Below are 14,178 nucleotides of genomic sequence, written 5' to 3' on the forward strand. Positions count from 1 at the left end.
TTCTTTACCGTCAGAACTTACTTCTCTCTCCAAGGTTGGGAGTTACTCATGTTCCTTACCTTCTGAGACATGTTCTTCTCCTTCAGAAGCCTTCTTGGCCCAGGTGCCTCCCCCAGGAAGTAGGTGCTGATGAGCTGATGGAGAAGAGAAACTGGACGTGCCCACCCAAGGTCCCACCCTTTCCCCAGACAAGGATCAATTTCCTTATCCCCAAGTCCATCCAACCACCTCTTGCCAAGTTCCATAAAGTTCTTGTATTAAAAGGCATTTGCTTACAACACATTTGTATTAACAGATTTGATACATACAAGATAATTCTCTCTATAGCCAAAGCCAAGACACCTATGCCTGTTATTCTGCATTCTAATCATAGCGAACTGCATATTTTTCTTTCAACTCCTTCCAAATACTAAAAAGAATTGTAAAATCCAAAAGATGCCTGAGATTTCTAAGCGGGAATAACCATAGCCAAAGGAATAATTTAAACAGCGAGAATCTCAGTCATCATTAAGGGGAAACCTGATCATGGGCTTCATATAAAAGCTTGCCTCAGTAACTGCCATATATTTTGGTGTGCATCAAATCTGGCTGGCAGTAATCAAAGCAAATTCTGGGAGAGACGTAGAAAGATGAAACCAGCGAGCTAAGACTGTGCAACACTGCATGTGTTTCCACTGTAGGAAGGGTGGGGAAGAAATGGGGGGCTTCCGGGGTCCTATGGGGTTTCCAAATGGCAGCCTTCTTAAGCAGCTCCTGGAGAACCTGTGATGCAATTTCATGGCCAGCTCCACCTGCTGGGGAGGCCGGTGGGGTGGGGGAAGGGCAGAGCCTGTGCTTTCAAGTGCCTCCTGTGACTCTGTTGCAGGTTTTTTTTTTTTTTTTTCCCTCACTACTTTTTAAGTTCTCTAAATGTTGACAAGTACCAAGAACAAAACAAGGTGCCTGACCAGTGGTCCCTTCTCCAAGATCAAGGCTCAGCAAACTCTTCCAGGAAAGAGTTTAATAGTAGGAATCTGGGGGCCTTGTGGGCAAAAGCCTCCTTCAACATTACCAAGTCATCACAAAATTAGCAGTAGTCAATATAATTTGCATATAATTTTCACATAATAAAAGGCCTTCCTTTTCACAACATCCCTAAAACCAAAAACCATTCTTAGCTCAGAACACCAGAACTCACTGCTCCATCAACAATAATGTGTTAAATATTTAAAGTGGTGAGGAGTTTGAATGTATTCGCCATAATGAATGATGAACCATCAAGTGATGGATATGGTCATTACTCAAAGCAGATCATTAGCTAATGTATACATATCAAAACTTTATAAAGTACCTTGCATGTGCAATTATGACATTCAAACCACAAGAAAATAAAAAAGCAAAAATTCACCATTCTTAAATGTAGAGGGAGGACCTACTGGGTTAGTTTGGCAACTCAAATTATGGAATCATGATCATAACTCCTGACCTTTTCAGGGGGAGGCCTTTAAATGTGTCACTTTTCTTATATAAGACAATCATTTTGTCTATTTAAGGAAATTTAAAAAATAATCTATGAATATACTTCCCAACTTTCATAGTATTTTCAACTAAAGCATTTCCATCTTGAGGCTGAGTATTTTTAAATCAGCTAGTTTCTTCACACTGAAGCTAAATAAAAGTGAAAAACCTTCTTTTCCCAATGGCTTGACTCATCCACCCAACAAACTGTGAGTAACATCTTGTCTCTTGTAAACAAGGAACCGGATGGGCTCTCAAGGACTTTTTTCATGGTTGAAAAGGCTTGGGGTCTAGAGTGGCAGTTAGAGCATTTGACTAGCATGTGTAAGACCTCATATTCAACCCCAATACTAGAGGGGGGAATGGATAAGATATGCTAAGAGGGAAACAGAAGGTAGAGGGAGAGAAGGAGGGAAGGGGGAAGGGGGGGGAGAAAGGAGCCAGAGAGAGTGAGCGAAGGGATTGGTGGAAAGAGAACACAGACTAGCTCCAGTCCAGAGTGTCTATTCCCATGTGTAGCAGCCTGAGGTAAGTCATCAGCAAGTCAGAGCAACAGTAAAGATCCAGTCTGTGACCCTATTGAAGATCTTCACTCTGGAGTCCCTCAGGCTATTAAACGTGGCTAAATAAGGACCTGAAACCTCAACAAGAATTCCAGAGTCCTGACTTGTACAAAGTGTAAGGATTTTGTCTTTAATTGCGTCAACAGCCTTGGACGGCGTCCTAGCCTAAAAAGCGGGTGGGCCCTCTGTGCATTCCTTCCCTCTCTTTCCTTCTGCTCCTTCCTTCCGTCTGGACCTCCTTCTTCTCTTTCCTCTCTCTCTTCCTCCCTCTCTCCCTCTCCCCCCCCAATAAAGCTCTAAAAAGGTAACTATGGCTCGTGACTCTCCTCCGCCCACGGCAGCCAGCCACGAGGAGCAGCAGCTCTGTTTAACCAACATTGGTGCCAAGACCCGGGATAGACCACCGAGGACCTGCTGACTGCTGCTGCTTGCTGCCTCCTCCCCCATCCAGCGAGACCATGAGATCACGCGTCCCTCTCCTCCGCTGGACCCCCACACGGCTACCACTACTGATACCGCCATGATTCTTCACAGTGAGTCTGCCATTCTCGCGGCTGTAGTCTGAGCTATATTCTTTGCGAGGGACACTCCGGGGATTGTCCTCGGGCTGTACTGGCAACGGCAGGCACATTTTCGCTCCTGACAAGGGGGTCAATGCTGTCTCGGGTCTACCGGGTGGACCAACTGCAGTGCAGCCACAGCCCTTCCCATCCCTTGATGAAAAGGATGGCGAACTTGAGCTGATTCTTAGATCTCTCTTCATTCCTCGGGGACGCCTGAGATTGGAGTCTGATCCCGGTTTGTTATTTTAATTTTTTATTTTTCTCTCGGCTACAGCCATGAGACAAAGGGGCGGATACATTTACGACCTACATTGGCGGATAGGGGCGGACACAGTGTAAACCTGGCCACATAACAGCGTCACGGGAACTTCTGCCAGTGAACGGGCAAATAAGAGTTACTTTATCTCCAAGCTTTCTGCTAAAGTTCTAAACCCTTCTCCTTCTCCACTTCTGCATCTGCCACGTGCAACCTTTTCTGTCTGACTTCCCCCAGCAGTGGGCGGGCTCAAATGTGTGGGCTTGGGTGGTTTCTAAGACTCGCCCTAACTCACCTTAACTCCACCCACTCATTCTCAAACTGCCTGTGTTTCTCACGTGCATACAAACAGGGCCCTGATCTTTGCCTTGTCCCTAATTCCAAAAAAAAAAAAAAAAATTCTCATGCACCATAAGCTTTTCTCTTCCCAGTTCCCTGTTCTAACTCACTGTTCAGCTAATGGTACAGGACCGCCACAGAACCGGAGTCCAGAGATCATCAAATAAGAAACTGTAACAGCTAAAAGTTTTTTTCTGTGTCACCAGCATCTTGTCAAACAAAAAGTTCCCAGCCACAGCCAAGAGGGATACATGTCTCCAGAGCAAATGGATGACAGACAGCATCCCACAACACCTGTTTACCTCGGAAGACTCCCCTTCTCCATTCCCCCAGAGCCAACCGACATCCAAGAGTCAGCTGGAAGCAGTTTTTAAGAGGAACGACACCCCTATTCCCATCTACCTGCTTTTTTATAATAAGTGAAAGTCTGGAATGTAAGGATTTTGTCCTTAATTACGTCATCAGCCTTCGATGGTGTCCCAGCCTAAAAAGCGGGTGGGTCCTCTGTGCGCCCTATCTCCCGCCCCCTTCCCTCTCTCCCAATAAAGCTCTAAAAAGGTAACCATGGCTGTGATTCTTTCAATAAGCACGCTCCTCTGCCGGCATGGCCACTGTGGGCGGCGACCAGCCACAAGGAGCAGCGCTACAACGTAACCAGCATAACCAATACAAAGTCCTAGACAAAGCTGAGTGTTGGAACTACCAGTATCTCTAGTACTCAGAAGGCTGAGGAGCAAAGAACTCCTTGAGCAAGAGGCTAGCCTGAGCTACATAGGCAGAGCCTACCTTCAAACAGTAAATGGAAAGAATTGCAGAGGATAAACTCCAAGTCTGCAGAACAGAGCTAATAAGCATTCTCAGTGGGATCCGAGCACTTGTCTGCCAGAAGAGAATGAGCACTGGGGTTAAGTGCATGCCTTCCTAAGGAATGCTTTTCCACAGGGCTGCTTCAAACATTCCTTCACCCACTAAGGAATGAAAACCCTGTTATCAGGAGCACTCAACCCTTGCCCATCTCCTCCCAGCCCTGCCCTCCTCCACACAAAGTAACCCGCTTAATGGCATAGATATGCAAAGGGTGTGGTAAAGTTGGAAAACAGAGGAGTCCTGAGCCTGTCTCCACCCCACGCTGTGTAAACATCAGCCTGGAGGCAGCTTGGGAGTTATCGCCCATGAGGCCATGCACCTGCCTTTCATCTTCCCAGACACACTCTTCACTTTTCAAAATAATCTATGCAGTGCTGGCTCAGGTGGACCCTCTGTCAAAGACATAAAAACAACCATCAATTGACATCTGAAAGTCACTGTGTTTCTCCTCAGTCAGCTGATTTGTGGACAGCCTCATTTCTGGAACCCAGGGAAGCCCCTTGCCTGATAGAAAATGCCCACCAAGTTGTAAACCACCTTAGAATACAATTTCTCTGCACAAAAAGAACACAGTGAAACCTCGGCAGCAGTTTGTATGACTAATAAGCAAAGACTATTGCTGTAGACTGAAAACTATTTTTAAAAAAGCCCTTCAAATCCATGCCCTACCTGATACAGTTCCACTCAGATAGGACTAGCCAGTCAGGATCCTCAAGGTCCTGGCTGTTGGAAAGACACCCATGGGTAGGCTGGTGGGCCTCGTTATGATAAACAAATATGTGGTGGAGAAATGAGAGAGAAACAGAAGCCAAATGGTTCATAGATACATTTTGGACTTACCAAAATAGGATAGATAATGGAATTATTTTCTCTGAATTTGTCAAATACAAATGGACTAGACATTGTTTAGGTATTTATTACTTGTATATATTGTATATAGTTATTGTACTTTTGTATATAGTTTTTATGTTAGTTATAAGCTTTTTCCTTTTTTCTTTCTATTAAAATAGAAAAGGGGAAATATGGTGATATTTTATTTTGTACTAAAATGTTATTTGTATGTTAATAAATAAAGTTTCCCAGGGGTCAGAGCTATAAGCAAGCCATAGGAAAGCCGGGCGGTGGTGGCACACACCTTTGATCCCAGCACTTGATAGGCAGAGCTAGGTAGATCTCTGTGTGTTCAGGGATACAGCCAGCATTGGAGACACATACCTTTAATCTCAATACCAACCATAGAAGACCTGGAGGTCTGTACAGACAGGCAGTGACGAGGCGGTCATGTGGTTGGGTTTACAACCAATGAGAAGGCAGAACCGAAAGTCTTTATAAAGACTTTAACACAGGAAGTAGCTCTCTTTCGGAGAGGTAGGACCACCGCAGGAAGAAGGTAAGGTTTTAGCTTTTAGCTCTGACCTCTTGGCTTTCTTCTTTGCATTGGTTCTGTGTTTCTTATTTAATAAGACAGTTGGTTACATCTACAGTTCATGCACTGTGGAAAGACTCAGAAAGGAAGAAATGAGGGCAGTGAGGAGTGGACAGATATTGGAGGTCTGCTTGCCACTCGGGGTCATGTTGATGTCTGGGCCAGGCTATTGCCAAGGTTGTGTATGGGTCCCTGGTCCTACAGTAGCCAGAGTCTGTGTTGATGTCCATGACTCCTGTTGCCATCAAGTGTCATCCTGATTCCAGTGGTCTGGGCCGCCTCCTGAGGCCATGTTTGGGTCCAGGGACCACACTGCTGCATGCTAATCTGGGCAGCCTTTACTGCCATCTGGGGCCATGGTGACAACCAGACCCAGGCTGCTGTGGAGGGCCATGTCTGGGTCCGTGGCCCTATAGTAGCCAGGACCCAGTGTTGGATTGACATACATGACTCCTGCTGCCACTGAGGGCCATGAGGATGCCCAGAGTCAGGTCAGTCACCTGAGTCCAGTTTGGTGTCCAAGGGACAGGATGCATGCAGATTTGAGTGACCTGTGCTGTTTCTCAATGTCTTGATGTCCAAGTCTGTGGCAAGCCACAAGAATATATTATAGAGATTCAGCTGTGTGTTAAAGCTATACTTTGACTGGCCAAGGGTCTGTCAAAAGGCAAGCCATTTATTATGAATATTTGGTGCTATCCAGCTTTTAATATTTCAGCTGTCTTCTGCTATGAAATTCTTGTGTGTCCAAATATTCCCAGACCAATTGGCAAACAGTTCAGCTCCTCAGACTTCAGACCTGCTGAACTTCTAGGTAACTGACACCCACCACCCCCCACTCCCCACCACCACCCCCCAGCCTGGGAGACAAGCTGGCTGAAGACACATAGCTTTGTTTCTTGTGCTGATGAAGCTCAGACCATCCCCTTACTTTGAGGCCTAGTGGCTCTCCAGAGCAATTGATTGAGAACAAAAGAGGTTTTTACATATCAAAGTGGTAGGGAGGATGGAGCAATATTTCTGAGGAGGCAGAGAATGAGAATGCATGGCTAGGGGAAGAAGGAACAGGTGTTTTCTGTACAGACAGACGGAACAACATGACCAGGGAGAAGGGAAGAACACAGAGGTTTCGTAGATGGTAAGGCAGAACTCTTGTAGAGTTCATCAGAGCCAGGAGTAGGGAGCAAGTAGAGATGGAGGGCGAAGAAACAGAGGAAAAAGATGAGGCTGGAAGCGTGAGAGCTTAGTTGTTAGCAAGACTATGAGAGGGCCGTAAAAGAAGGGACAAAAAGGAACTGAGTGACAGGACGGAACTGAAGCTATGTAGACAGGATTTCATCCTAGAGAAATAAAGTAGACGGACAAAGAGCTTGGTGTATCTAGATTTATTCCTGCCCTGAATGCCTGATAGAATTTTGTCTTAGAGGAATAAAGTTAACAGACATAAGAGCATAGTGTATAGACTTTTTCCCTCAGATATCCCACAATGGACGTAGCAGTTTCCCCAGACTCTGGGTAATCTATCCAGGTCAGAACAGCAGTTGAAGGCCATGTCAGGGTCTGTGGCCCTACTGCAGCCAGGGTCTGTGCTGATGATGTCTGAGGCTCTTGTTACCAGGAATGCTGTGCAGACACCCAAGATCGAGGACCATGTTGGCGTCTGAGGGACATACTGCTGCTGGGGCCTGTGCTGACCTGAGTGGCCTGCACTGCCACCTGGGGTGACATCCAGACCCAGCTGCTGCCAAGGTACATGTCTGGGTACTGAGGCTGGGGTCTGTGATGAAGTCTGAGCCCCATATTGCCACCAAAGATCACATAGAAGCCAAGAGTTGGGGCTGCAACCTGAGGACTTGGTGGTATTCCGAAGACATGTGGTCACCAGAACCATCCCTAACTGAGTGGCCGTTACTTCCACCCAAGGCCAGGATGTCATCTGAGCCCAAGTTGCTACTGAGGGCCATGTCTGGGTCCGTGGTCCAGCTGCAGCTGGGGTCTGTGTTGATGTCTGTGGCCCGCGTCACCTCAGGAGGCATTTGAAACCATGTGAGATGAAATCAGAGGGCCATGCTGAACTGTCCCACCCTTCCCTGGCCCAGGGAAAACTGGCCTTGCCTCTAGCTGGGCACTAGAGCAGGGGTGCTAGCCCCTGCACTCAGGAGAGATGGCTCCATCCCTCACCACAAGCAAAGGTGAACGGCCTCTGAGGACATGGAGGTAGGGGAGCTGAATCCACCCCCTCGCCTGAGGTGGGTAGCCCCAGTGACTTAGACTGACCAGCTCAGCTACCACCCAGGCCCACATGGCCCACCCTAGCATCTACCCCATCTAGGACCTGCTGGAACTTGTAAAGGGACTGGTCCTGTGGAACAATACCCAAAGAATCTTCAAGACTCAGGGTGATACCAGGGTATCCCAGAGGAGTTCCGGTGAGGATCCAGTGATGATGGTGTACCAGAAACCAGAGGCCCTGAACCAGACTCATTGCAATGAACATTTGCTAGTAAAGCTGATAGGATAAAAGAGTATACTGTGTAACATACCACAGCCCCTAATGCCACCACAACAAATGAAGAATTGTTAGAAAAGCAGGAAAGAAGGGGAAGCAAAGAGAGTTTTGTTGTTATTGTTCTGGTTTAGGTTTTTTTTTGTGTGTGTGTGTTTTGTTGATTGCTTTGTTTTGTTTTCTTTTGGGGTGAGGGGAGGATATGGGGGGACAAGGAGGTGAGTGGAATTGGGGTATATGATGTGAAACTCTCAAAGAATCAATTAAAAAACAAACTTTCAAACTGGGCAGCGGTGGCACATGCCTTTTAACCCAGCACCTGGGAGGCAGAGGCAGTTAGATCTCTGTGAGTTGGAGGCCAGCCTGGGCTACAGGGCAAGTTCCAGGACTACACAGAGAAAGCCTGTCTTGAGGGGGGAAAAAGCCTTTCAAAAAGTAACAACAGTAAAATACTGTTTTACTGAGAATCCTGTGAGTGACATAGGGATCTCAAAATAACATACAGATACATTCAAGTGTTTTAAATAATTTACTTAGCTTTATTTTATGTGCATATGGTGTGAAGGTGTCAGGTCCCCTGGAACTGGAGTTACAGACAGTTATGAGCTGCCATGTGGGTGCTGGGAATTGAACCCAGGTCCTCTGGAAGAGCAGCCAGTGCTCTTAACTGCTGAACCATCTCTCCAGCCCCATGCAATTGTTTCCTAATTACAATAATTTTGCAGATGGAAGCTGAACAGTGAGGTTGTAAGTAGTATTTCCAACATGGCTGCATGTTAGAATGACCAGGGAGCTTAAAAAAAAAAAATCAAAATAAAAACATCTTACATGCCCCAGCTACACCTAAAATCAATTAACTCATTAACTCCCATCTGGGAGTAAGCCAGTGGGGTCCAGGCCTGTGTATTTTCTAAGGCTCTCCAGGTGATTTCAACACACAGCCAAGTCTGGGCTCCTCTTCATGGTAAAACTTGTTCCCTGACCTTTTAACTCAGTCTTGCAAATCTGTATAGATGGTCATCCTTTATTTCTCCCAATAACTTCTTTAAAGCTGGAATCTGAGATCTGAACAACTGCAGAGATTCACAAACACACATACACAAAATACATGCACACATTTTTATTTACTTAACTTAGGCCCTAATTATTAGTACATAAATCAGAAAAACTGAGTGCCTTGAAACTTGCATACCTTCTCCAAATATTTTTTTAAAAACTTGAACTCTAAAAAAGCACACATCAAATATATTTAAGTCATAATATACAAACACACACATCCCCACACACAATTCAATCACCTTCAGGAACCATTACCCAGTAATATACTTAATAGGTAAGATCTTACTGTACAAAAAAAGAAGAAAAAAAAAACCCCACATCTGAAAAACCCCAAACAAAGAAATAACCAGACTTTGATTAAGACACGTGCCCTTCCTGTGAGCACTTACAGTCGGCATGGTTTGTCACAGCACTTTGAGGTAGCATGTTCTGTAAAGAAACACAAGTCACAGAGACACAGTACGGCATCAGCCTCGGCCTTCACACAGGAAGATGGGCTTGTCTGTATTCATTGCTAAGGTCAGCCCGGACATGCCTGGCTAGTCATCCGCCCACCTGCATGCCGCCCAGCAGCATTCTGATGCATCTTCCTCCTGTCTGCAAGGCCAGCCTCCTCTGCCATTTGTCCCCACAGGCTGGAGAAAAGCCCAGTAGCAGGGGCACTGGGCATCATGGCATCCTTCTTGTGTTTGACAACTACATTCACTAAGAGAGACTCTTCTTTTTAAGGCTACAAAGAGGTTCATATCGTCTCCATGACTCTGACCTAAAAAGGTGCCTCCTCCTTCTTCCCCTTGGATACAATATTTATGGAGAAGCAGTAAGCTCTCTGGGATTTTCTGGAAGGATGATGAGCAGAGACAATATAAAAAATATCCACACACCAAAACAATAAAACACCAGTACAAGATCAAAACCAAGGACAGGTTTCTTTTTGCAAGCTAATTTTTTTGGGGGGGAGGGGAGGTTGGTTTTTTTGTTTTAGACAGGGTTTCTCTGCGTAGCCCTGGCTGTCCTGGAACTCTATGTAGACCAGGCTGTCCTAGAAGTCAAGAGATCCGCCGGCTTCTGGGAATTGGAGTAAAGGCATGCGTCACCATGCCCAGCTCCCTTTTGCAAGTTAAAATGACAGACGTTTACAGTTTGGGAAGTGGCTTGCTTCTTTTAAAGAAAAGTCAGTTCAGCTCTGCATTTTAAATACAAATACACAGTCAAGACAGGATAAGGATTAAAGCTGCAGAAGGTCCACCAACTTCAGATCTGGGTGCAAGTCATGGGGTTTTTTTTTGTTTTGTTTTGTTTTTGTTTTTGTTTTTCTCAATGGTTACAGATCAAAAAGATTTCAAAAGCCCTTTTGTCCCAACATGGTTCCCTCTTTGAAAGGTGAACCCTTAAAAGTAATCAATATACAAGTCAATAAAAAGAGTACATGTCCAGGCAAGAAGGGCATGTGCTGGGCCTGAGTTGCCACTTAAAACGTATCTGGCATCAGATAAAACCTTCACAGGCTGTCCAGAAAGGAGCCCCAGGCATCACTCAACAGGTCAGCCACTGGTGTCGACTGCACAATAAGCATTAGACTTCAAGTATCAAGGCGCTAGCTACAGCAGCCGCGTGGAAGCTCTCCCCGCACCCCGCTACACAAAGAGGAAAGCCCTGCTGATTGGCTTATCGATGTGAAGGACGAGAGAACTGCTCTCCAAACTCAGCAGCCTCAGGAAGACAAAGGGTTCTTAACATGGGCGGCGCAATGCCAGGGTGCACGAGCTGGCACGCGGGCGATTGCTTTGAGTTCTTCTCTCTCCCTTTTGTATCAAACAGGAAAATGGTTCCGTTGGGTTAACAGTGTCATCTTAAAATGCCATAAATTAAATAAGTTAGTTCACATTTTTTTTTTTCTTTCCCAGCACTTAAATAACAGCCAGTCTCTAGCGCGCTTTTGAAGCCTGCTGTAACAGCTCGAGGTCTCTTCTGTGGACACTGGTCCTGGAGCACCCATAGTCTTCCACCTGCAAAGGGAGGTACTGCTCGAGCACCCCGAGGCCCTGCTCAGCAGGACTGGTGAACAGCTTAGTCCATGATGGTTTAAAGTTTCCGCTGAATCCCAAAAATACAACACTGCCTATAAAAAGAAAGAGAGAAAAGTTGAAGTGTAGAGCTACCGGTTCCAGCAAGATAATGAGGGAGGTGAGTCAGAGCTGAGTAAGACAAAGACACACACAGACACACAGACACACAGACACACACACACACACACACACGTATTGATAAAACACCTGCACTTCCTTACGTCAGCAACAGATTCTTGCCACCCAAATGACAGACCATATCCCAACACACTACCTCTGACACAGTCCTTTATGAAGAAATTATTTCAATGACGCTCACTCTGGGGAGAGCTCATGAAAACAGGCTAGCACATAAACAGCACCATGAAAGTATTTTCACTGCCACATGCATCATAAGAACATCATAGGATACTGCAAATACAAACCTTTGCTATAAAGATGTGCTGGCTTGACCAATCCCAGAAGTACTAATGAATCCGAGATATTCATCTGCTTTAGTTCTCCTCTTGTGCTCAACAGAACGATTGACCTGTGGGTCAAAGTCAGAAAATCAGAACCGATGGCAGCCATTCAGCATGGATTTACTGAGACTCCGTCTGGACTGAGAGCAGTAGAGGAGTCTGAGATAAAAGCAAATTTAGAAAGGAGAACAGTCCAGCCGCTTTTCATCCCCGATGACACAAGTCCCAACTCCCTGCTGCAAAGGGAACTTCTCATGTTCTTAGGAGGGGATAGTAATACAGGGAAACAGAAAGGTGTGTCTTTCCAGGATTGGTCGATTCAGAGAGGGTGATTTGGGTTTCTCTCAGGTGCTCTATTACGCTGTGTGTCATTACCTCTTTATTACGAATGGGTAAACAACCTTAGAACGGAAAGGTAAGAGTTGGGAGTGCAGATCGTTGGTGCAGTGTTGGTCTGGCACGGGGAGGCCCTAGAGTCACTCGCCAGTGCTACAAATAACAGCAAGAAACAAGTACAGACACAAGCTGTTCTCGATGGTTTGAAAGAGTGTTTTTGTTTGTTTGCTTGTTTTAACTGCCATCTTTGGGGCTGCTGAGGTGGTTCAGCGGTCAAGAGCAGTTGCTGTTCCACCAGAGGACTGGGGTATGATTCCCAGCACCTACATGAACGCGCACAACCACCCGCAACTCCGGTTCTAACAGATCTGATGCCCTCTTCTGGTCTCTGCAGGCACCAGGCACACACATACACATAAAATAGTAAAAATTAAAAAAAAAAAGTGTCATCTTCAACAGTACTCAGAGCTGTTTGTGGATCCCTGTTTTTCCTCCTGGTATAGGTTGCTATGGCTTCGTGGTTTATTTTGTACCTGACCAACAAGCTCTTTAAATTTCTTAAAATAAAAAAAAGCTTACCACTCTTCAAAGTGGACTACAATACCAGCTGCCAAGCACAATAGGAAAGTAAGCTGTTTGCTCCCACATATAGAAAGTATGCTACTTATTAATTTAATTTAGTTAGGGGCGTCTTATATTAATTTCCATTCAGAAAAAGAATCCCTCCTTTAAACTCTAGCTGTAACTCCTTTAGCAATGCAGATATTTTCTTAATTTGGGCTTCGACAAGTGCTTAAGACTGAACTATGGTGTAGGCTCTTGGTTGTATTCTTCCTAAAGCAGTGATGACTGGATTCAGCATTACTGCAGAGGACTGGCCACAGAAGTCCTGCACATCTGAACTTCAACAGGATAGAATTATCAGGCCAGTCTGGAGAGATCCTTACCAGACGCACGCACGCACGCACGCGCGCAGTCCACCAACAAGCTCTCAAAAAGTCACTGTCGGTTGCACAGTAAAGTAACTTCATTCTGAAGCCCTGGCTAGCTGGATCTTGCTAAGTAGACCAGGCTGGCATCAACCTTATGGTGATCTTCCCGTCTCTGCTTCTAGAATGCAAGATTACCACTACTTCTGGCCCTTGCCCTATAACTTCTCGACATTGTATTAAAATGTAACATACACACGTAGCAATCCTAGGGTCCAATGCATAAGCTTCTGCAAACTAAACACAGTAATATAACCAACAGCCAGCTGGAGAAATAGCTCAGCCTAAAAGTCTCTCCTTAGGTGGTGGTTTTTAAATCTTCAGTGTGTAGGGTACTTGCAAATCTATGTTTTTTCATTTGGTGAGACTTATGTCCTGGGTTGTTTGAGGAAAAGTAAGTATATGGGTTTTTAAACACTGAGAAAAGTCTTGAAATCCTGAAACCTCAGAAAAGAATCCTCTAAAATTATCCTGAACAATAAGATAGCTCTATAGCTGATCCTCTTATCCACAGGTTCTGCATACATTATTTCAGTAAGACATTCATCAAAGTTACTTGGGAAAAAGCACCACCCAGGTGGCAGTGGGTACAGGTACTTGTTGTGCAAGCCTGATAACCTGAGTTGATTCCCAGAACCCACACGGTGGAAAGATGAAGAACTGCAAGACATTCGCTGATCTCTATATGTGCACCTTAGCATGCGTGGGCACCTTAGCATGCATGGGCACCTTGGCATGCGTGGGCACCTTGGCATGCACGGGTCTACATTCCTGTCATATACAAAGGAAACATAATGACGGGTTGGGGGGCAAACCTACATGTGTACCGGATACAAACACACTTCTTCCCTATCACTGTTCCCTAACCAATACAACAGAACAAGTATTTACATGGCGTTTACATGGGTCCTGCCATTATTCAGAGGATTTAAAGTGTACAGAAGGACTATGAAGGTCATATGCAAATATTACACCATCTTAAATAAGAGGACAGGCATCGGAAGATTTTGGTATTTGCAGCGGGAACTAAAACCAAACTTCTCTGGCTACTGAGGGAAGACTACCTCCTCCACACACACCATCCCCCACCCCCGCAAACAGTATGAACATATGTACACAAATGTTAGGCCAAAATATCCTAAAGACTTTATGGGACTTATTGGGAGCCAGTTTTTCAGGCTACCACAACATATATCATCAGATCAATGGAAATGACTGGAAAGCCAGGCTAGCCTCACTCCACAGGA

General features: G+C 45.4%; 1 protein-coding gene across 3 annotated transcripts in view; it reads right to left on the reverse strand.

The window, feature by feature from the left end:
• Positions 1-9,122: 9,122 nt before the first annotated feature.
• The window catches only part of Cemip2 (cell migration inducing hyaluronidase 2), an 83,244-nt gene continuing 78,188 nt past the window's right edge, over positions 9,123-14,178 (reverse strand). For all 3 annotated transcript variants that reach the window (XM_052762973.1, XM_052762971.1, XM_052762972.1), the window contains 2 exons: positions 11,571-11,674; positions 9,123-11,198 (listed from right to left, as the gene is read on the reverse strand). In XM_052762973.1, coding sequence (XP_052618933.1) covers positions 11,005-11,198; positions 11,571-11,674 — 298 coding nt within the window. In that variant the 3' untranslated portion in view covers positions 9,123-11,004. The remainder of the gene's footprint in view (positions 11,199-11,570; positions 11,675-14,178) is intronic.

Source organism: Peromyscus californicus, unplaced genomic scaffold (assembly GCF_007827085.1).
Source record: "Peromyscus californicus insignis strain IS unplaced genomic scaffold, ASM782708v3 Scaffold_4__1_contigs__length_199733344, whole genome shotgun sequence".
Taxonomy (NCBI): Eukaryota; Metazoa; Chordata; class Mammalia; order Rodentia; family Cricetidae; genus Peromyscus; species Peromyscus californicus.